General features: G+C 41.0%; 1 protein-coding gene across 3 annotated transcripts; it reads right to left on the bottom strand.

Moving 5' to 3' along the window:
- Positions 1–6,705: 6,705 nt before the first annotated feature.
- Positions 6,706–20,647, bottom strand: PTGER4 (prostaglandin E receptor 4). 3 transcript variants are annotated; one of them, XM_063664770.1, is made up of 4 exons: positions 19,970–20,647; positions 18,582–19,497; positions 14,953–15,044; positions 6,706–8,670 (listed from the first exon to the last, which is right to left on the bottom strand). In XM_063664770.1, exons 2-4 carry the CDS (start codon positions 19,452–19,454, stop codon positions 8,577–8,579), a joined length of 1,059 nt encoding a protein of 352 aa, XP_063520840.1. In that variant the 5' UTR covers positions 19,455–19,497; positions 19,970–20,647; the 3' UTR covers positions 6,706–8,576. The 3 variants fall into 3 exon arrangements, with proteins under 3 accessions (XP_063520840.1, XP_063520839.1, XP_054345607.1); XM_054489632.2 differs by lacking the exon at positions 14,953–15,044 and adding an exon at positions 14,648–14,705 and having other exon boundaries at positions 8,080–8,670; positions 19,970–20,533; XM_063664769.1 differs by lacking the exon at positions 14,953–15,044 and having other exon boundaries at positions 19,970–20,572.
- Between the last annotated feature and the right edge of the window lie 2,010 nt (positions 20,648–22,657).

Below are 22,657 nucleotides of genomic sequence, written 5' to 3'. Positions count from 1 at the left end.
CACCTTGTTGGAGGTGTGGATAAGGAACTTAGGGTCTTTGCTCCTTCGTTAGTCCAAGGGTGGTAAGGGCAGTTTCACTGCAGAGGCAGTGGCAGAGAGGCTTTCAGCTGCCGCTGGAGGCTCTGTCCAGGGAGTTGCTGAGTTAGTACTGGCTTGATAGCTCTGGGTGGGGGGTGGCTGGAGGCCCAGGCCTGGTGGACCTGCTTTTTAGTTTTCAATGACTCAGTCTTACCCATGTTTTAAGTTTATCCCTAAATATTTCACATTTTTGATGCAATTATAAGGAGTCTTTAAATTTTCATCTTCCAATTTTGATAACTATTACAATAGAAATACAATTGATTTGTATATATTGACCTTGTAACCTATAGCCTTGATGAATTCATTTATTAGTTACATTAGCTATTTTATAGATTCCTTGGAATGTTCTACATACATAACATGTCTTTATGAGTAAAGACACTTTTCCTTCTTCCTTTCCAAACTGTATGTCTTTTATATCTTTCTCTTGCCTTATTGCACTTGCTAGAACTTTCAGTACACACAAACTGTGAGAATAAACATTCTTTATATACAGCTTTTTAGTCTTTCACCATGAAGTGTGAAGATTGATGTAGATTTTTATACTTTTTTTTTTTTATTAAATTGAGAAAGTTCCCTTACTAGTCTGTGAACACCTGTTTATTATGAATGGGTGTTGAATTTTGTTAATTGTAGTTCCTGCATCTGTGAGATAATATTTCTCTTTTATTCTGTTTGTATGGTAAGTTACATTTATTTTTCAGATATTCAATCAACTGCATTTCTGGGATAAACCCTACTTACTCATGATGATTATCCATTGTGGATATTGCTTGATTCCATTTGTTAACATTTTATGAAGGATTTTTGTGTCTCTGTTCATGAGGGATATTGGCTTATAGTTTCCTTTTCTTGTAATATCTTTGTCTGGTTTTCAAGTCATGATATGTTGACCTCATAAAAAATGCTGAGAAGTATTTTCACTTACTCTTTTCAATATAGTTTCTATAGATTTGGTGTCATGTCTTTCTATAATGTTTAAAAGAACTCACAAATAAAATCACTTAGGCCTACGGTTTTTTTGGGTGGTAAAGTTTTTAATTACTAATTCAGTTTTAAAAATAGCTATCGTGTAAATATTATGAATTATATCACATTTGATAGTGTGGTTTGATTAAATCAGGATCCAAAAAAGTCCATTCATTGAATCTATTGCTGTCTTTTCATCCTTTATAATCTGTGACTTCCCCTTCCTCTTTTTTTTTTTTTTTTTCCAACTTATCTTTAAAGGAACTGGCTCATTTGTCCTTTAGAATTTTCCACATTTTATATTTTGCCTATGGCATTGTACCTGATGTCATTACTGTTTTTTCTGTTCCTATATTTCCTCTTAACTGGACTTAGATCTAGAGGCTTGATCAGATTCATTCAATTTTTTGGCAGGAATACATCATGGGTGGCCATGGGTACATTACTAGAAGTTAAATATTTCTTGCTATCTATTTCTCTTTGTAATGTCAGCAGCCATTGACTATGATTGTCTAGATCCATTGTTTTATTAGTGGCTACAAACTGGTGATAATTCTGTTACTCTTTTGGTACTAGAAAACTTTAAAGAAAAGCTTTCCCTCATCAACTATTTTCTTATGTTGAAAAACTACAGAGTAAAGGCCGTTTATGTAATAAAGGCTTTGTTCTTTGTCTTCTTACCACTTTTCAAAATAATTAGTTGGCTCCCTAGAATCCTCCAAAGGTGACCAATGAGGTGTTTTGTTGTATCATTATAAAGTAATGCATTGAGATATAATTGATATGTTTCAGTCTCTGCAGTTACTGTTTTCATTGATGGCATATACATCCTGAACTTTAGCAGATAATACTAAGTTCATTTTTCAAAGTGGTTGTATCAATTTTGTACTCCCAAGAACAGTATATGTTTTGAAGCATACTTGGTATTTTCATACTTTACATATTTTGCAAATATGTTTGGAGTATAAGGGTATATTATTGTGGTTTCACTGCTATTTCTTCATTTTTAAAAATTTAGGACATTAAGTACTGATATACTGATGAGTATAACTTAGGTCTCTTGTATTTCCCCAATATATTTACTACTTCTTTCTTCATTCTCAGTATAATTATAATTTAGGTTGCAATCTATATTTATGATGATGATGATGATTATTATTATTATTAAATTTTAGAGACAGGGTCTTGGTCTGTTGCCCAGGCTGGAGTCTAGTGGCACCATCTTAGCTCACTGTAACCTCAAATTCATGGCTCAGGAGATCTGCCTGCCTCAGTCTCCCGAGTAGCTAGGACTACAAGCACGTGCCACCATGCCTGGCTAATTTTTCATGTCTTTTTTTTTGTAGAGACAGGGTCTCTCACTGTGTTGCCCAGACAGGTCTTGAACTCTGCAAGTGAGACCATGTGGTATTTGGTTTTCTGTTTCTGAGTTAGTTCACTTAGGACAATGGTCTGTAGTTCCATTTGTGCTGCTGCAGAGGACATGATTTCATTCTTTTTTATGGCTGCACAAAAGGAGTTTGTTCAAGCAATCCTGTCTCAGCTTCCCAAAGCTTTAGGATTACAGGTGTGAGCTGCTGTACCTGACTGTATATTCATTATTTGATATGAGTATAATTATTACACTTAATTTAGTTCACCTTGTATATTATGTTTATTTTGCCTTTCTTCCACCTCTCTGTTTTTCATGGAGTCAATAATTGCCTTTTTTTAATTCACTAGTTTCCTATGTATATATATTACTAATTTTTCTAATAGAACTATAACACTCCCTTCGATTTTGCCAAACATCAAATAATCTATTAATTTTCCTTCTTTTTCTTTTTTCTTTTTTCTGTTTTGTTTTGTTTTGAGACAGAATTTCGCTCATTGCCCAGGCGAGAGTGCAATGGCGCGATCTTGGCTCACCGCAACCTCTGCCTCCGGGGTTCAAGCAATTCTCCTGCCTCAGCCTCCGGAGTAGCTGGGATTACAGGCATGAGCCACCACGCCCGGCTAATTTTGTATTTTTAGTAGAGACAGGGTTTCTCCATGTTGGTTAGGCTGGTTTTGAACTCCTGACCTCAGGTGATCCATCTGCCTCGGCCTTCCAAAGTGCTGGGATTACAGGCGTGAGCCACTGTGCCTGGCCTGCCTTCCTTTCTTCTTTCTTTCTCTTCTTTCTTTCTTTCTTTTTTTCTTTCTTTTCTTTTCTTTCTTTTCTTTCTTTTTCTTTCTTTCCTTTCTTTCTTTCTTTCCTTCCTTCCTTTCTTTCCTTTCTTTCTTTCTTTCCTTCCTTCCTTTCCTTTCTTTCTTTCCTTTTCTTTCCTTTCTTTCTCTTTCTTTCTTTCTTTCTTTCTTTCTTTCTTTCTTTCTTTCTTTCTTTCTTTCTCTTTCCTTCCTTCCTTTTTCTTTCTTTCTCTCTTTCTCTCCCTTTCTCTTTCTCTCTTTCTCTCTTTCCTTCTTTCTTACCATGGGGACATCGCGGAGACTTCCCTCCTGCCTCAGTATGGTTTCACTGTGCTCTTGGCCTATTGCAGAGCTGTTGCCTTGAGTTCTTATTCATTGTTCTTGGAATTCTTTTTGCTCCTCCTTTGTATTAAATCCTGTTTCACTCCTTCTCAAGAAAGAGAAATACTTACCTAATTGTTCAGATTTTAGTGTGTGGAGTTGCTGTGGTTAAAAGTTCTTAGGAAAAAGTTATGACTGGTGTTCTCTTCTGTCCTTCTTTTCCATGGTGGGAAACGGGGTGGATGGCCTGGCAAGGTAAAGGGAATGTATAACTGATTGAATGGTAGAGATGTTGATAGAAGGACCAAAGACCCAGCTATCTTTCTCTCTTCCTTTCTGCCAAGGTACTTCCAGTTTGGGGCTAAAGCACCAACTGTAGCCCAGAGAAACCCCACAGTAAGCAATGGGACCAAATGCTCTCTCTTCTTGTAAGCATCTTGTTTTTTTGGGTTCCCTTTCTCATGTGTCTGGATGACAATCTTGAGATCATAATTGCAGCGTCTTAGATTCAGGCTTGGATGTAATGGGAGAAGGGCATGAGGTGGGGGCAGTATTGCAAGAAGCAAACATGGTTTGTTCTGAGACTAGTACAAGTAGTTTAGGAAAAATGAATGTTTGTGTAATGGAAATTTTTCTGCATTAACATTTGAGGCCATATGGATAGCTAACAGTAAATATTACTGTGCCTTGATTTTTCCATGTCCCTTTTGTATTCATGCCCCTAGGAGAAAACTTGTAGAGAGGACTAGCTATGATTTGGGAAAGAACTCTTGAATTCTGTGGTCCCTTGGTCAAAGTACCATTTTATTTTTTATTTCATCATTTAATTTTAGACTCGGGGGGTACGTGTGTTTGTTACATGGTTATATTGCATACTGGTGGGGATTGGGTTTCTAGTATACCCAGTACCCAAATAGTGAACATAGTACCCAGTAGGTTATTCTTCAACCCTTGCTCTCCCCCACCTCCCCACTTTTGGAGTCCCCAGCATCAATTAGTTCCATCTTTATGACCATGTGTACCCATTGTATAGCTCTCATTTATAAGTGAGAACATGCAGTATTTGGTTTTCTGTTTCTGAGTTAGTTCACTTAGTACAGTGGTCTTTACCTTCATTTGTGTTGGTTCAAATGGACATGAATTCATTCTTTTTTATGACTGCACAAAGTACCATTTTTTTCTTTTTTCAGACGGAGTCTCAGTCTGTCACCCAGGCTGGAGTGCAGTGGCCGATCTTGGCTCACTGCAGCCTCCGCCTCCTGGGTTCAAGTGATTCTACTGCCTCAGCCTCCTGAGTAGCTGGGCACACGCCACCATGCCTGGTTAATTTTTGTATTTATTTTTTATTTTTTTTTGAGACAGTCTCGCTGTGTCGCCCAGGCTAGAGTTCAGCTGCACAATCTTGGCTCACTGCAACCCCCACCTCCCAGGTTTAAACGATTCTCCTGCCTCAGCCTCCCAAGTAGCTGGACTACAGGCGCCCGCCATCATGCCTGTCTAATTTTTATATTTTTAGTGGAGATGAGGTTTCATTATGTTGGCCAGGCTGGTCTTAAACTCCTGACTTCGTGATCTGCCCTCCTCAGCCTCCCAAAGTGCTGGGATTACAGGCATAAGCCACCACGCCTGGCCCATTTTTGTATTTTTAATAGAGACAGAGTTTCACCATGTTGGCCATCCTGGTCTCGAACTCTTGACCTCAAGTGATCCACTGCCTTGGCCTCCCAAAGTGTTGAGATTACAGGTGTGAGCCACTGCACCTAGCCTAAAGTACCATTTTAATAGTCCTGCAAGTCTATCTTTTCTAACACACTTGATCTAATCGGTTAGATTGTCTCAAAGATTACAATATGGTGTTAAAATTACCTTCTTGTCTGTTATATCCTTTTGAGATGGTAGGATTTAACAGTAGCCAATTAGACAATCAGAACTTTCCTGTGTAGAAAATTTGAAGTTCTCTAAATGGTCTGGAACAAGTGTCCTATAACAAAAAACAAAAAATAATCTTTGCATTGCATAGCTGTTAAGTTTTACAAATAAATATGGAATAGATGACTGAGCAATGCTGAAATTCATTTTTCTTGGTTGCTATTTTAAGAATAAATCAGGCTCAACAATGAAAAAGACACTTGCCCCCAAAATTCGTTTGTTGGAGCCCTAACCCCCATTGTGACTATATTTGGAGAGAGGGCCTTTAAGGGAGTAATTAAGGTTAAATGAAGTCATAAGGGTGGGGCCCTAATCCAGTATGACTAGTGTCCTTATAAGGAGAGAGAGACATCAGGGATGTGCTTACCTGGAGAAAAGGCTGAGGACACAGAAAGAAGGGAGCCATCTGCAAGTCAAGGAGAGGGGGCTCAAGAGAAACCAACCCTGCTGACACCTTGGTCTTGGACTTCTAGCCTCCATAACTGTGAGAAAATAAATGTCTGTTGTTTAAGCCACCCATCTGTGGTATTTTATGGCAGCCTTAGCTGACTAATGCAGATATATAACTCACTCAAAAAATGAACAAAATTTGCATTTAAAAATGTAAAAATGGCAGGCATGGTGGCTCATGCCTGCAATCCTAGCATTTTTGGAGGCTGAGGTGGGCAGGCTGCTTGAAGCCAGGAGTTTGAGACCAACCATGGCCAACATGGCATGACATATCTCTCCTAAAAATACAAAATTTAGCTGGGCATAGTGGTACACGCCTGTAATCCCAGCTAGTCAAGAGGCTGAGGCATGAGAATTGCTTGAACCCGGGAGGTGGAGGTTGCAGTGAGCTGAGATTGTGCCAATGCACTCCAGTCTGGGTGACAGAGCAAGACTCTGTCTCAAAAAAAAAAATAAAAAATAAATAAAAATAAATAAAAAGAAATAAATAAAAAAGTTAAAAAAATTGCAAAATTTAAAATATGCTAATTTTAATAATAATTATTTGAGTCCTTTATATGTCACAAGCTAAGCATAATACTGTCTCTTCCATCAACCGTACAAACTGGAGGCTTTGAGTAAAGTGTCATTCTCTACTAAGTGTATCCAAGACTTTGTACTTTTCTTGCAACATTTCTTTAAAATTATTTCACAATAAATTTAAAAAAAATATATAAAAGGATATAGATCATGACCTGAAACAACAAAAAACCCCCCACAAGTTTTCCCAAACTGAGGATATGCAACTCAGATTGAATGTGTATATTTATTATAATCTCCAAAATAATTTCACTTGGTACAACTGTTTCTTAAAACCATATCAATATCAGGCTCAGAATTTAATTACAACCAAGCAATTCACAAAAACACTTTGAGCAACAAAACATGCTTAATATTTCTTTGAGAAAGATCCTTCAAATATGTGTACAGCATCACTGGGAATTACACAAAACTGTTACAAGGTGACCATTAAGTGCCCCAATTCTGCACTTCTGACATACATGAATGGCTAATGTAACCACGTTTGGGAATCTTTTTACATCTCAAAATAAAGCTTTCTGATGCAACTTGCCATCCTTTCAAATTTTAAAGGATATTCTTAGTAATTCCTTAGGAAAGTAAAACTACACACACTTTCAGAGAAACAATAAGCTGCTTAGATTTTTAAAATTTTTTATATTATACACTTCAATTATGGGTTATTTATTAAAGACTTTAAAAAATTTATGTTATGTTTTTAAAAGTACCAATTAGTGAGGGAAAAAGTTGAAAATATTCACCAGCATGTTAGGTTCTCCTGAAATCACAGTTTTCTGGATAAATAAATGTAATATCACTAAACAATTTTCACTATGTATTTTATACATAGCCTGGAAAGAATAGTATTTTGGACTTTAATTTTCACATCTTAAATAGTATTTTTTTCTTTATCCCTTTGATAATACTAAACTCTCTCTTAAAAGAAGTTTATGTCTATTTTATAGATATCAATCTTACTATGAATTTTCAACTTTGACTCGAACTTGTTTATGAAAAATATCTAACATCTGCAACTTCAGCTGGTTATACTGGAAGGAGAGGGGTTGCGATACTTTTATTATACCTTGTATTAACAATAAACCTTCTCACAGAGAAGAAAATACTTTAAATACCTTAAATCATATGTACAACAATAAAAATTCACATTTCATGCTTTAGTGAGACACTTAAATCATCCATAAGGCAGTCCTCATAGTTTATTGGAATAGAGCCTTTCTAATATCTGGGCCTCTGCTGTGTGCCAAATACGACGAAGCTCTGGATGTTATGACAGCAACCAAACTTCTGCCATCCTCCTATCTAGTAGAAAAACTGAGGGTAGGTCTTTCCAGCCATCAAGTTGTGACCACAATCCTCTGTCATAGTGGGGTAGCATCCGACGTGCTGCAGGCCTCAGGACCCATGTGAGTCAACTCGATTGTTTGAAAAGTGCTCAAAAGCCAGGATTTTCTCTAATGTGAGTTGTAGGATGATGATAGCCCTTCTGAGCACAGCTAAATGTGACATGTATGTGTCTATTGCACAGGATTTTATAAGGGTCCAGAAACAGTACTGTATTTCTTTCCTTACCTATTATATACATTTTTCTGATAAGTTCAGTGTTTCACTGGGAAATGTGACTTGCAGGGAGCTCCCCTTAGGGGCAGGCCCAGCCCTGCCGCTCCCACCAGCCTCATCCACCAGTAAGACACTCTCTGAGTCCTGACCCTGTGAAGAGTCTGAGGTCTCTGATATTCGCAAAGTCCTCAGTGAGGTGGTGTCTTCCTGGGCCAGGCCCATGCCAGGCACACCTGGAAGCAAATTCCTGCCTCCAAGGCCATTTTCACTGAGGTCTGGCAGTGAGAGGTCTGGCAGGAGGGTCTGAGATGTACTGCTGATCTCCTTCAGCTCCCGGGAGATGAAGGAGCGAGAGTGGCCTGACATGGCAGAAGATGTCCTTTGACTGTCTGAGCAGTGCTGTCCGGAGCGCTCCCTGCGGGACCCGCCAATACGGCAGAAGAGGCATTTGATCTTCTCTATTGCTTTACTGAGCACTGTCTTTCTCAGGAGGATATATATCCAGGGGTCTAGGATGGGGTTCACAGAAGCAATTCGGATGGCCTGCAAATCTGGATTTTTACTGACTTCTCGCTCCAAACTTGGCTGATATAACTGGTTGACGAATACTCGCACCTGCATAAGTGAGATCGCACATTTAGATTTCATCATTAATCAGCTGGGAAAACATATAAATGCTATGTCTACCTTATCAATATTAGGAAGCTGCCTTCATTTCTGGTAATAAGTTCCAGGAAAAGAGGAAGCTACATAATAAGCCTCAGAAAAACCAGTCATGGGCTGGGCACGGTGGCTCACGCCTGTAATCCCAGCACTTTGGGAGGCCGAGGCGGGTGGATCACTTGAGGTCAGGAGTCCGAGACCAACTTGTCCAACATGGCGAAACCCCATCTCCACTAAAAATACAAACATTAGGCTGGGTGCGGTGGCTCATGCCTGTAATCCCAGCATTTTGGTAGGCCGAGGTAGGCGGATCACAAGGTCAAGAGATTGAGAACCTCCTGGCCAACATGGTGAAACCCCATCTCTACTAAAAATACAAAAATTAGCTGGGGGTGGTGGCATGCACCTGTAGTTCCAGCTACTCAGGAGGCTGAGGCAGGGGAATCATTTGAACCTGGGAGGCGGAGGTTGCAGTGAGCTGAGATCACGCCACTGCACTCCAGCCTGGCGACAGAGCGAGACTCCGTCTCAAAAAACCAAAAATTAGCCAGGTGTGGCGGCACACGCCTATAATCCCAGCTACTCAGGAGGCTGAGGAAGGAGAATTGCTTGAATGCAACGGGTGGAGGTTGCAGTGAGCTGAGATGGTGCCACTGCACTCTAGCCAGGGCAACAGAGCAAGAATCTGTTTAAAAATAAAAAATAAAAAAATAAAAACCAGTCACGGCAAAAATGCAATTACATGTTCTGAGTTAGTATAGCTTTAATATTTTTGTAACTATCTTATGATTATCTTCCCTAGAGCAAAGACAGTATACAAAAATGCAATGTGAGTGCAGGTCACATATGTATAAAGTGTTCTTGAGAAGCACTTTATTAACTTCATTTCTGCAAGTGCTTTCAAGTTTTTGTAATTCTAATGAAGTAACTTTTTTCCCCCAAAAGCTACTGATTTCTCTTATTCCAGCTGTCATTTTACATAATTTAAAGGAAACTCATTTTATAAGTCAATTAACCATCTAATCATCAGAACAAGGCCAAGATTCTTTTATTCTAGTCTAGAAAGTATATGCTGAAAAGTTTTACACCAACAGCAGGATCTCCTGTCACCCAGAATGACCAGAGAATAGTTTTTATTTTCTCTATGACTCTGTTCCCCAGTTATAGTAATCACAATGGATGAGTGAGAATTTGCTAAATTTGGAAGGAAGGACATCACATTTCAAATAGAGGTAGCTCCATGTGCAAAGTCATGGAAAAATGAAATGATATGTCAACATCTGGGAACGTCAAATGATTCAGCGAATGGAGCATGAATTTGTGTAAACTTACATGATCATTTTAATCCTTAGGGGAAAATGCATTTGTTGAATGTACATGTATATATATTTTTGAGACAGGGTCTCACTCTGTCGCCCAGGCTGGAGTGCAGTGGTGTAATCATTGCTCACTGCAGCCTTGACCTCCTAGGCTCCAGCAATCCTCCTGCCGTAGCCTCCTGAGTAGCTGGGACTACAGGTGTGTGCCACCATGTCTGGCTAACTGTTATTATTTTTGTAGAGATGAGGTCTTTCTATGTTGCCCAGGCTGGTCTCTAACTCTTGAGCTCAAGTGATCTGCCCGCTGCAGTCTCCCCAAGTGCTAAAATTACAGGAGTGAGCCACCATGCTCAGCCTCAAATTTACTCTTAAAGTATTATTATTTTTTTGCCTAGATATTACTTCTAATTCCACTGGGATCATTTATATAAAAATCTCATCTGTAATTAATATAGAAATAGTAGTAGTGGTAATTCACATAGAAATAGAAATAGTAGTATAGAAATAAAAATAATTGCCATATATCTTTAGTAATTATTTAGTAATTATTTCTTGCCTTTAGTAATTATTTTAGGTTAGGGAGAAGAGGTTGAGTCTCACAGTCAAGGAAGATACATAAAAACCACAAAAAGGAGAAAGAACTCACAAAAGCATAGCTGGAGTAGCTGGAGCCATTTAACTAGGAGCAAATATCTCTAACAAGACTTGAGGACGTTGCTGCCTTACTATATACAGCGTAACAATGAATGACTCATGGTGTATGAATCACCTGGAACAGGGACAGTTTAGTTGAGGCTGATGTCAGTTCACAATGGAAAAGGCGATTCATTGACCATTTGCATGTGTTCCTTTGGCACTTACTAGATGTAACAATATTTGGGTCAGGATATTACAGAAAGATTTTCAACAAATTGGGTAAAAGAAGGAAGTTTAAAATATTCGAAGAAATACACTTCATTAATTTGCAAAATTAAACTTATATTAAACTTACTCCTGGATGATACTGGATCAGTAAGGTAGAACTGCATTTCTATTTCTTCCTTAACTGGAATTTAGATCTTAATTAGCTATAGGTCTCTGATCCTCTCTCAAAAGATTTTTGTTCATTTCCTTTGTTATTGTTTTGTTGTTATTCACTTGTTTTGTTTTGAGAACTTACACTCATTGCAAAATCTGACCTAAACTTATTTTGGCAGCAAAACTGAACTGAACAGACTTGTGAAGCCATTTAGTTCAATTTATTCCACTTAGAGTGAATATTCCTATGTTCTGGTCCAGGAGTATTGTTCCAGTTCTGATGGGGATATTACATATTTTGCAATATATTATTGATTACTTTTCTAAAAGCCAAGAAATTCTGAATTCTGAAACTCATCTGCCCGTAAATATTTTGGATATGGGATTATGGGCCTGTGAATCTCAGAGAATAAAATAGTGAAATGCCTCTAACCAAGATGAAATTAATATCTTGATATGTGGAAGACAGCTAAATCAAGAATGAACTAGAATGAACAGCAGTGTGTAATATCGCCTCTTAAAATACTTTTGGAAACTATGCTGGGATAAATGATAGTATGAAGGCAAAGCATACTTGATTAAAAAAAAAATCTTTACAAAAAGTAAAATAAAGCATCTTGGTTTCTTCCTTCCATAAGCTTTGAGGTCTTCAGCTATGCCTGGAAACTCAGCAGTTCCCTCAACTCTACAGGCCTTTTCTCAGATGAGGTATTTGTTACTGAGACCCAGAGGTTTTGAGGAACTTACGACATCCCCTGCCCTGTTGTGGCAGTCTAGTCTGGACCTCCATGTTGTCTTTTCTGTTCTACCAGTCTGGCTTTCTGTTTAATCATTATTTCCTGACAATGGAATTGTTGGTAAAAAGCATGAGGTCTATATTTTATTCACATCACATACTATGTTCCTAAGGGTAGAAGAAATGATGGAGTTAAATCAGTATCAAGTCCTGTGTGTGGTCTCTGAAAAAGACCTTCGGCTGGGTTTATGCGAACTTGAGCCTTCAAGCCTCCAGGTGGCAGTGTTGCTCCACTTGAGAGTTTCTGATACCACCTCTCTAACAAGCACTGTGTAAAGCCATCTCCGAGACTCGCTGAACAGAATTTTGGTTAAGTCTGAACCTGACGTTTCTGAGATTTTTGACACTGAAAATGTTTTATTGCTAGTTGCTTCTCCTACCACAACCTCAAAGGAAACATGGCTACTACTGAAAGGAAGAAAATTTTTGAACAGTTAAAATGGAATTTATAGCCATTCAAAGAAAGTACATTAGGAGTTAGCATTTTAAAATTTCTGTGGCCTTTTAGAAAGGTCGGAATGTCGTAAAACAATTAATAATAGGTTTTCATAATGAAAGGTGATGAGAGGCATGGAAAGAATCAATTCTGTGCCTCATCTCATCCACAGCAGCAATGGATTTTGACTAGTATAGGAGGGAATGAAAAGAGGCTATATTAAAAGTATGCTCTATTTTAGAGTTTTCCATGGGGGAGGAAAAGTTTACAATTAGTACAAGCCACTGAACCTGGTCATTCAATGTCTTTTCAATAAAGGGGAGTTCACGGGGTAGTAAAAGTATGAGTTTAAAAAGCAAAAGTCCAAATTCAGGTAAAAACATCCTCAAAAGTTGGTCAGATTGAAAAGAATCAATATGAGTTTTACTTTGCAACATATCTCAATTGAGACTTATTTCAAGTAGGGAAAGAAAAAAGACAAAACAAACAAAAACTCCACGTATCTTGCAATGTTTGAAAACATATAGCAACCTCTGCTTCACTTTAAATAGGCTACTTGATTTGCTGTTTCCAAGAGGGCAGGGACAACCCCAGTTGAGATGGGGACATCCGGAGTAGTGCTTCAATGTCTTGTGAGGGGGTGAAAGCACTTTTCGGAATTCTTGTCCAACAGGCCCTATATGTTACATAATTAAACAAGTTCAGGCAGTTTTCAGTGTTGGAAGAGTGTGTTGCTGATAAAACTGAACCTCCGAGTCAGGAGGGAAAAAGACACTTAAAAAACTCACTGAATACGGCCGGGCGCGGTGGCTCATGCCTGTAATCCCAGCACTTTGGGAGGCTGAGGCAGGCGGATCACCTGAGGTCAGGAGTTTGAGACCAGCCTGACTAACGTGGAGAAACCCCATCTCTACCAAAAACACAAAATTAGCCGGGCGTGGTGGCGCATGCCTATAATCCCAGCTACCTGGAAGGCTGAGGCAGGAGAATCACCTGAACCAGGGAGGCGAAGGTTGCGGTGAGCTGAGGTTGCGCCATTGCACTCCAGCCTGGGCAACAAGAGTGAAACTCTATCTCAAAACAAAAACAAAAACAAAAAAACTCACTGAATACAAACAACGTATCTCTTTTCTTCCAATTTTAAGTCTTTTTCTTAGTAGCTGCTGATGTGTACATGTGGTTTGTTGTTAATATTGGCATATTACAGTATTCTAAATTATTTTATTTTCTTTTAGAAACGGTCTCACTCTGTCACCCAGGGGGGAGTGCTGTGATACAAACATGGCTCATTGCAGCCTCAACCTTCTGGGCTCAAGTGATCCTCCAGCCTCAACCTTCCAAGTTGCTGGAACCACAGACACGTTACCACACCCACCTAATTTTTTAAAAATTATGTTATTCACACTTTTTTTAGGATGATTAGAGATTAGGGCTCAGGAGCAGTGGTACATAACTTTAAGGAAATGCAATAAGTTCAGAAGAAGATGTGGTGACAAGAAAGCTGTAAGGAGGCTATATGCTGTAGAGATAAATGCCCAAGGTTTGGAAGCAAACAAGCCTCTGTTCAAATCCTGGCTGTGCTCCTTATAACGTATGTACAAATTATTAAAGTGCTTAGTACAGTGCCTATCGTATAACAGATATGTTGGCTCTCATTACTTTTTTTTAACCCATATGTGGAAGCTTGCCCAGTGTGGAATGCATCAATAATTTGAAAACTGTAGCTTAGAGGTAGCTTTGGGATATAGTTAATAATATGGTATCAAAAACATGTACTTCCTACTTAATAATTTGTTTGCAGGGAATGTTGAAGAAAGAATGTTGAACTCTTGATTAGACAGATTTAGTAATGGACTGTCAAAACAGTAACGCTTTCCAATAAGTGACAAGATCTGTAGCTGGATTTGAATGTGTGTGCTACTTGTTCTGTTCCAAGCACATAAAACGAATTATCTGTATGTGCTCAGTTATCCCACTGCCCTGTGAAGAGTCCAAAATTGACACAGCTGTTACTAGAAGTTCTTATCACTTTCTTTTTTTCAAGTAAAGAATAGTGGAAATAATTATTATTGACTGGGTGGTTTGTAGGAGAGCTTGGTTCTTGTTCCTTCTAGGCCACTAGCTGGCCATTTGTAGAAAGCAAGTTAAATCTCTACAGGCTTTATAGGTCAACCTCTACACTTAATGTTTCTGTTTTTTTATTGTTTGTTTGTTTTGAAAGCTCTCACATTGAATATTCTGATAGGAGACTACAAGAATCACGTCAGGGCTGAGAAAAAAAATCTTGTTAGGAGATATTCAATACAAACAAATTGACAGGTCAACAAAGCATGGTGAAATGAGCATTAGACAAGGACTCACCTATAGCTACCCTGTAAGTTGCAGAATGATATAAATTCTTCATTTGCAGCTGGGGAAACTGAGGTGTAGAGAGAGTGAAAATACTGGTCAGCCCTACTTTCTCCTTAGAGCTTTTCAAGATTCAAATGAAATGCCAGATGTGGAAATAACTTACTTTTATGTTACTCAATAGTCTTCAAGTTACTACTACTGGGTCTGCAATTTCATGTTATGACTTAAAACTTGCTTCTAGGCATCGCAATTTTTTAAATTTAGCCAAATTTATTTGAACAAATCCAGTCTTTTAGATTCTGTTGTAGTCATACCCAAATTTGTGGCATTTCTCTTGTATGTATAGATGTGCTTCACACTCATCTGACATCCCATCAGTTGTTTTATGACTCCACTTCCAGTTTGCCTACAGTAAACAAAAGCATATCTATTTACAAAGTTTTTATCTGTCCTTATAAACTTTTGCTGATCAAATGCTGGTGAAAGCTTTATAGAGAAAACTAGTTTATAGTAAGGAACCAAATAAACACTCACAGGAAGTATTTTCCTAAGGACCTAAGTTTTACCTCACCAAGGCAGAAGATTAATCAAATTAGCCATTCTGCCCCTAGCTGAGATGAATATTTGTTACTTCAGAGTTAAAATATAAAAGAAACAAGTAAGCAATAAATACAGTCTTGGGTTGCTTTTGTATGGGGGAAAATGACTTTCGAAACCCTATAGTAACTGTTTAGCCCTAAGGCAAAATATTTGATTATAATAATCATCTTAATATTCATTAGTAACTGCAGAATTAGGCACTAGTAATTCATCTAGCTACAGCATTTAAAACCAGGACCTTAGGAGGCTGTCTTGCTTGCATATTTCTAAAGAATGCAATCCTTTTCGTTTATCTTAAATGTAGACTCTCACTTCTTCTTCTCACGAAATTTTAGAAGTTCTCACTTCCAAAATTCTCCTATATTTAAAAAAACTATGAGACTGGTTATAAATAGAAGAATGGACAAAATGACAAGAACCACCTACCCACTAAATCTTGTCATGGGATGTTCCTTGTAGATCATACTTACACCTTCTCTGATCATTAATTATGACCCAGTTCAAAGAATGCTGCAGGTTCAGCACAGTTCCTTATATCCACAACTAATTTCCCAACCTTTCTCAAATTTCCACTCCAATCTTAACTCTATTTATGAAACATGTATATTTTGGATAGCAAATTAAAATTTATTTTTTATACTAAACTCAATACCAACCCCCCTCTAAGAGCTGTAGCTCTTTCTTCCCTGGTGTCCAGGAGGCAAAACCTTGGCTGCTTTTCAGTGGCTGCTTGTTTTCCTTATGTATTATATCAAGCTTTCTGAAATTCCAAGTAAACTATATTTGCTTTGTTAGCCTTTCCAAAGCATTTAAAATGATTCCAACGCTTTGATTTTCCTTAAATGGGATTAGCAACCACTTGATTTGATAAAATTAGATGCTTCATTAGTTTCTTTGGAACTGAAGACAGACTCAACTGCTTTCAATGTCAGAGAGTTCTGAGCTTTAATCTTAATTTACAACATGAATATGAAAACATGAAAAAAGAAAGTTGTAAAAGGAAGCCAAGGAAGACTGTATTTGCGGAAGGGTTTTTGATTATTTCATTAATTGCTGAATTGTGGGGGGGGGGTAGGTGGGTAGCATAATGAACCCATCATTTATTACTAATTTATAATTAAACTGCTTCTGAAATTAGACTTTAGTAGCCAAAATTAAAGGCGACAAACTGATGCCACTGCTATTTTAGGATTCCTTATTTCTCACAAAGCTATATAAATACTTGACTAATGGGATTACTTCTTAATTGAGCTAGTTTCAATTTTCAGGTCAAGATTACTTAAAATTTACTACACGTTACTAACATTATACAGGTGGACAGTATTTCTTGTTAGTTAAAATGTGGTTAATATGCAAACCACAAATACAGCTCCTATAATTTCTTGCCTCTAGGTCCTCAAATAATTTCAAGGCTTTGTGTAAGGGCCCTGAATCTTAGGTCCAGGTCTACCACTTCAGCCTATGAGGTGAATTAAGCCTTGTATGTCTCTCTAGATATTGGAAGAAAATAATTCATCCGTGGCTGTGCAGAAATCCATAGCTTTACATGCTTACTTCCAACCAAAACACATTTATAAAGTATGTGCATGTTGCTAACTTTCTAGCTCTAATTCCTCTGTCCCTTTAAGTGGACGTTCTGAAAATAACAACCATTCACTTTGTCATTTACTGTTCTGTAAAACAGAAGGCAGAGGCCCAGGAACAGGGGCCCCATCAGGAGCAGAGTTGTTTTTTCCAAAATCTCACTTTATTCTAGGTTGCCATTACAGACAGTAAAATATATTTATGTGGCTCAAGTGTGACTTAACTCTGTAAATTATATTGGGTCCTGGAATGGCTTAAAGGCGCTTATGGCCTATTATATTTACTTCTGTTTATACAAATTGGTAAGAACCTACTGTATTCTGGCTCTCAGCCCCCTCTAAGTTCCTTCCATTTACAGTCACTTTTATCAAAGATATATTTTTACACCAAAGATCCCTGGACAGTATCAATAACGAAAAGGAAGGAATAATAGCCCACTACATTTTATATTCTCTTGTTCCCAACAAGCATAAGAAAAAGCAGTTATCTCTTTTTGAGTTGGTAGTTTAGTTTAGAATTTCCAGGAATGCAGTGTTTTGGAAGATGGAAGAACTCATAACTAGTTGCTTTCAAGAGAAACTCTAGATAAAGTATTGCATTATTCTGCCCATCTGCTTCTGGTGCATTCCATTTTAGCCACAGGCAAAGTAGAAAACTAGGTAGGGTTTGAGCCCATCTGTTTATCATATTTTAAAAGTTAATCCAAAGGCAATTCTTAAAAGATGAACTAAAAATGAAGTGTACCAAAACTCCAACCCACGCTTTACAAACGCCAAAATGAGAAATGTTCTACGAGGGAGACGTGATGTAATAACACATGAGCTGGGTCTGGCCTCAGATGGCCTAAGGTCCATTACAAACTGTAGAGCTTTGGCTTGAAGAAACAAAGACAGCCATCTCTAAATCTTGGTTTCTCTAAAATGGTACTGTACCTTGCACAGTTGTTGAGAATTCAGATCCCATACCCTATGTATATCAGCCTGTCCATAATTAGTCACCCTGAGAAACTTTGCTTTCCTGGCCTAGACAGAAATGAAAGAAACTGAGTCTGGAACCTGCCCTGTATATGAATTTGTGTGCTTTAAGCTGCCCTCCCAGGGCACACCATGGTAAAGAGCAGGGAGCCTAGCTTGACTGTGTAGGTTCGGCTGGATTATTTTAAGCATATCATTCACTCCCTAAGTGAAGTGAGGGAGTTAGGCTAAAACACCTCTTGATATCTCTTCTAGCTTTAAAATTCTACGCAATCCACGGGGGAAAAAATTCAAGAAAGCTTGCATAAATCAAAACACCAAAAACCCCACTTTCCTTAGAAACGGTTTACAACGAACAGATCACCATCCCTGACGTTTCAGGTTTTGCAGTTCGCAGTTCACAGTTCACAGGACGGAGGAGTGGACTAAGCCACACTACAGCAGGCTCCCCTCCACGTCTAACAGAGGGGGCGGGGGGTTTTCTTGGAAGACTCGGCCAGTGTCAGGCAGCAAGGGGTAAGGGCTGTCCCGGTAGAGAAAGAAACCCAGGCTTTCATGAACATAAACTGGGGGATGTAGGGGCAAAGCACCTGCTAAATCTCGTTAGGGTTGGGACTTCAAAGAGGGTTGGGCCTGCTCTGAGAAACACTGTGGGAATCCCAGCCCCGACCTAAAGGAGACACGTTCACTGCCAAGGACTCAGAGGGAAAGCAGGGAGCGGGGAATGGAGGCGGGAGGCGGATGCGAGAAAAGGCCCGAGTGGGGCCCCAGCCCCGGTCACTCACCACGAGCGGGATGGAGCAGATGAGCACCACCAGGGAGGTGGCAATGAGTAAGATGACCATCTGGATCTCGGCGCCCGCGATGCGGCGGAAGCTCCGGCGGCGCCGAAAGTCGCTGAGGCGCGGCAAGGCTGGGGAGGCAGCGGGGTGGCCCCGGGAGGCAACCGAGGTCACGGCGGCCGCGGCCGCGTGGTGCTGCTCGGTGCCCAGCGAGGTGCGGCGCATGAACTGGCGGTGCATGCGGAGCAGCGCGCCGCACACGAGCACGTTGCAGAGGACGGTGGCGAGAATGAGGAAGGAGCTGAAGCCCGCGTACATGTAGGAGTAGGCGGCGTGCGCCGTCACGTTGGTGGTCCAGTCGATGAAGCACCAGGTGTCTGGGTACTGCAGCCGCGAGCTACCGAGACCCATGTTGGGCAGCGCGCAAAAGAGCACGTTGGACGCATAGACTGCAAAGAGCGTGAGGCCCGCCAATCGCTTGTCCACGTAGTGGCTGTAGAAATAGGCATGGTTGATGGCCAGGTAGCGCTCGACACTCATGGCGCAGATGATGCTGAGGCCGGACAGGCTGAAGAAGAGCAGAATGAAGGTGCTGTACTCGCACAGCGGCTGGCCCCCGGGCCACTGGCCCTTCATGTACGTGGCGATGGTCACCGGGCTCACCAACAAAGTGCCCAACAGGTCGGTGACAGCCAGCCCACATACCAGCGTGTAGAAGGTTGTCTCCTTCTGCTCCTTGCGCGACTTGCACAGCACCACGATGGCCACCAGGTTGCCCACCACCCCGAAGATGAACATCACCGCCGGGATGGTCACTGGGCTGTTCAGCCGGTCGGGGCCCAAGGAGGCGGACGCATTGACCCCGGGAGTGGACATGATAGTGGCTGGCGGTGCGCAGCTTTGGAATGCAAGGCTGGGTCTGGTGATGGTAGAAGAGAGACAAAGCTGCTGTGAGCGGAAATTACCACTTGTAAGGTGTTAGACCCGCGCCCAAGAAACGATACACTGATAAGACAAGGGGAGCAACTCGATCCTACTTTCTGGATTGTAGCCACTTACCAACTGCGGCCACCAAAATCTCCAGGCTCCCGATACGTCCTGCCAGCAGCACACTCTTGCTGACATTAATATTTATAAATTGATTTTCCCATTCCTCTTACTCCCCCCAACCCAACTCACTCCATTGCCAAGATGAATAAGACCCATCTCAAGGGAAAAGTAGCTCGCTAGTGCTATTCCCGATAGATTCTGAATCAATAAAATGCTCACTGAAAACAAGTTACAAAAGCAATTTGGAGAGCGCGCTCTTCCTTTCTTGGCTCTCTTCGGCGAGCGCCGCATCCCCGCGTTCTCTACCCGTTGACCCCAACTCCAGCCCAACGCCATCTCACCTGTAGCGGCAGCAGCGGTGGCAGCCTCACGAGCCCCCAGGGTCAGCCCTCAGATGTCCGGGACCCGCCTCCAACCTGCTTTCACCTTGTCCCGCTCAGTCTGGAAATTGCCGAATCTTCAGCTTCTCAGAGCCGGTCTCAGTGGCTGTCGATTTTTGGACACTGAGGTCAGAGTTGCCAGCTTTCAAAAACTTGGGAAACAAGAGGGGCAGCGGGATGGGTCAGTGAAGAATGGTGCTGGATTTCTTACTCGCTATTTTTTTTCCTTCAAAGACGAGTCCCAGCTTTGCAGTGCCCGCCGGTCTCGTCCGCGGGAGGACAGCGTTCAGGTGTGAGGCCGTGCGCGCAGGTGGCGCGGAGCCTCGGTCCCCAGCTCTGGCCGCCCTCCGCCCCAGCCACGGGCAGCACGGGCGGCTACTGGAGTTTGCGGCTGCCGCTGAGGCCGCTCCTGGCTACCTGGGGGCGGCTTGGGGTCCACTCTGCCCGAGGCTCTGGCCCGGAGCTGTTCATCTTCCTCTCGGGCTGCCGGGCTTGGAGCTCCGCTCTCGCCTTTCCACCTTCTGTACAAACTTTTCTCCTCCTCCAAGTTTCCCTGGCGGAGGCGGAGGCAAACCGCGCGCTGCCCGGGCGCCCATTGGCCGGATTGGAAGGGGGCGGAGCGCGTCCTCCTTGGGCGCCGAAGGGGAGACAGGCGGGGGGCGGTGTCCGGGCTGGGGCGGGGCTGGGCTGCGCGGGGCGGGGCGGCTCCCGTGGTTTTCCCGCCCTCGGAGGTGCGGAGTGGGAGCTCAGAGGAGACCCTGGGAAGCCCCGGTGCTTTCCCCGGCGACCGCTTAGCCGCTCCTGAACTCGGCTTCCAGTGGGGCCACCACTGAAACCGGCGACCGTTTCCGCCTCGCTGCCTGCCGCTCGGAGTGTACTATTTCTTGAACCTCCTGTCCGCGGACCGCAACATCTAGATCGTGGAAGAGAGGGCAGTTGTTTTAGGATTCTACCTAGGGTTGGCCGAGAAAGGAGGAGAAATACGGTGTTGTTTGTGCTAGCGCGTGCGCCCCAGGGTCACGCGTGGTGGGTGAGTGGGTGGGTGGGTACCAGATTGGGCGGGGAAATAACGAAGAATCCATCCTCTCACCATAAAAGGAGTTGGAGTCAGTTGGCAGTGCCCAGGCTGCGGGCTGCGCTTGGTAGGGCACCCCAGGCAAAAAAGAAAAAAAAAAAAAAAAAGAAAGAGGAGGAGACAGTGACTGCAGCTTCTCCCGGCGCAGGTGGCAGAGCCTTGCGGCTTTGGAGAGAGGTGGAGCCTTGGTGAGGTTGGGAGGACTGCCTAACTGCGATCTTTTTCTCCATTCTTCCTCCTGGGAACTTCTCCGCCCTGAAAGGGTAGCGTGAGCTTCATGCCTTCGGCCGTGCTATACTCGTTAGACCCCATTCACCATGAATCCTTTGAAAGACTAGTGGAGAGTAAGAAGGGGGTTTGAAAGTCACTGGAGTAAAGGAATTCTCCAAGCACCACCTCATGATTAATTCTTGGAAAAGCCTGTTTGCGCGGCCCTTAGAATCATTTTGACTTCTTGTCTAATGGTGAAGTTTTTCTCTGTAATCCTTCTACTCTGTTTTCTAAAACCAGAATTAAAAACGTAAAAAATTGTAAAACTTCATGGTGTAATTAAAACCCGTTCAACATTTTTTTAAGTAAGATTGTGTGGCCCTATTGCACAATTTAAATTCCTGGAAAAACCTCTTCCCATCTGCAGTGTACAAGCATTTTAACATATTATGTCTCCTCACAGGGTAAGTAAATAACTGGATTCTTTTATATGATAAGTAGGTACCCATTTCTTAAATGTTATTTCGTGAACGAACAAACCTCCTAAATGGTTCTTCAGTTAGTCTCAGCAACACATGGGTAATAAGAGAAACTAAGAGGGCTTTCCGATTTCAAGTAATTACAGGTCATAAAATACCCAGAATCATATTTACTTGCATAAGGCACTATATGGATATATTAATATAGAATTATTCCGTTTATACTATTTACTTAATAATATGAAAAAGAAAATTACATATTTCTTAGCCAATATTAAGATTGATGGTGATTGGTCATTTTCTTAGAATCTTCTTTTAATCAGCACTCTAACCACTTCTGTTGTCTATGCTTCCTTTGAGCAGTAACCTTAGAATTGTGTCAGCACAGAAAACAAATCAACATTAGAAAAAACGAAACTGCACACTCTGCGCCATTCCTCACTAACCACATTGCTTTGCTATCACTCTTGTCAGTTGCTTGTCAGTAAATATATGGAGGGGAGGTTGGGAAGTCCCTTATACTCACTTTCTGCTAATACAAAAATTTTTTTTTCAATTTTCTTTCCATATAAAGCTTGTAAAAGAGAAAACAATTGGTTGCTATTTATTAATTTAAGAATGATGAAGAATATATTAAATATAAAAACTGAGACACACTGCTGAGATAATTAGTAACTGTTACAGGTGTTAGCGTGTCATTGACCAACCAGACTTGTTATCAATTGAGCTATTTTTCTTACTAGTCCTTTGAATTTTCTTTCTACAGTAGCTTTAGGAAGAAGGAAAATAAATAACCTAATGCTCAATACTAAAAAATCGTAATGAGGTTTATCTGTAGTCTCTTTTGTTGTATGATTCTTAAAACTTAAATTTAGCTTTCAAAAG

This window comes from Pongo pygmaeus, chromosome 4 (assembly GCF_028885625.2).
Source record: "Pongo pygmaeus isolate AG05252 chromosome 4, NHGRI_mPonPyg2-v2.0_pri, whole genome shotgun sequence".
Classification (NCBI taxonomy): Eukaryota; Metazoa; Chordata; class Mammalia; order Primates; family Hominidae; genus Pongo; species Pongo pygmaeus.
Note: the sequence above shows the minus strand (reverse complement) of the source record. Positions and strands in the feature narration are given on the sequence as shown.

Coding starts and splice junctions, on each gene's coding strand:
- PTGER4 (XM_063664769.1), bottom strand. CDS start 19,454: ATGTCCACTCCCGGGGTCAATGCGTCCGCCTCCTTGGGCCCCGACCGG. Junction 8,671..18,581: donor TCTGCTCCATCCCGCTCGTG/GTGAGTGACCGG, acceptor TCACTTATGCAG/GTGCGAGTATTCGTCAACCA.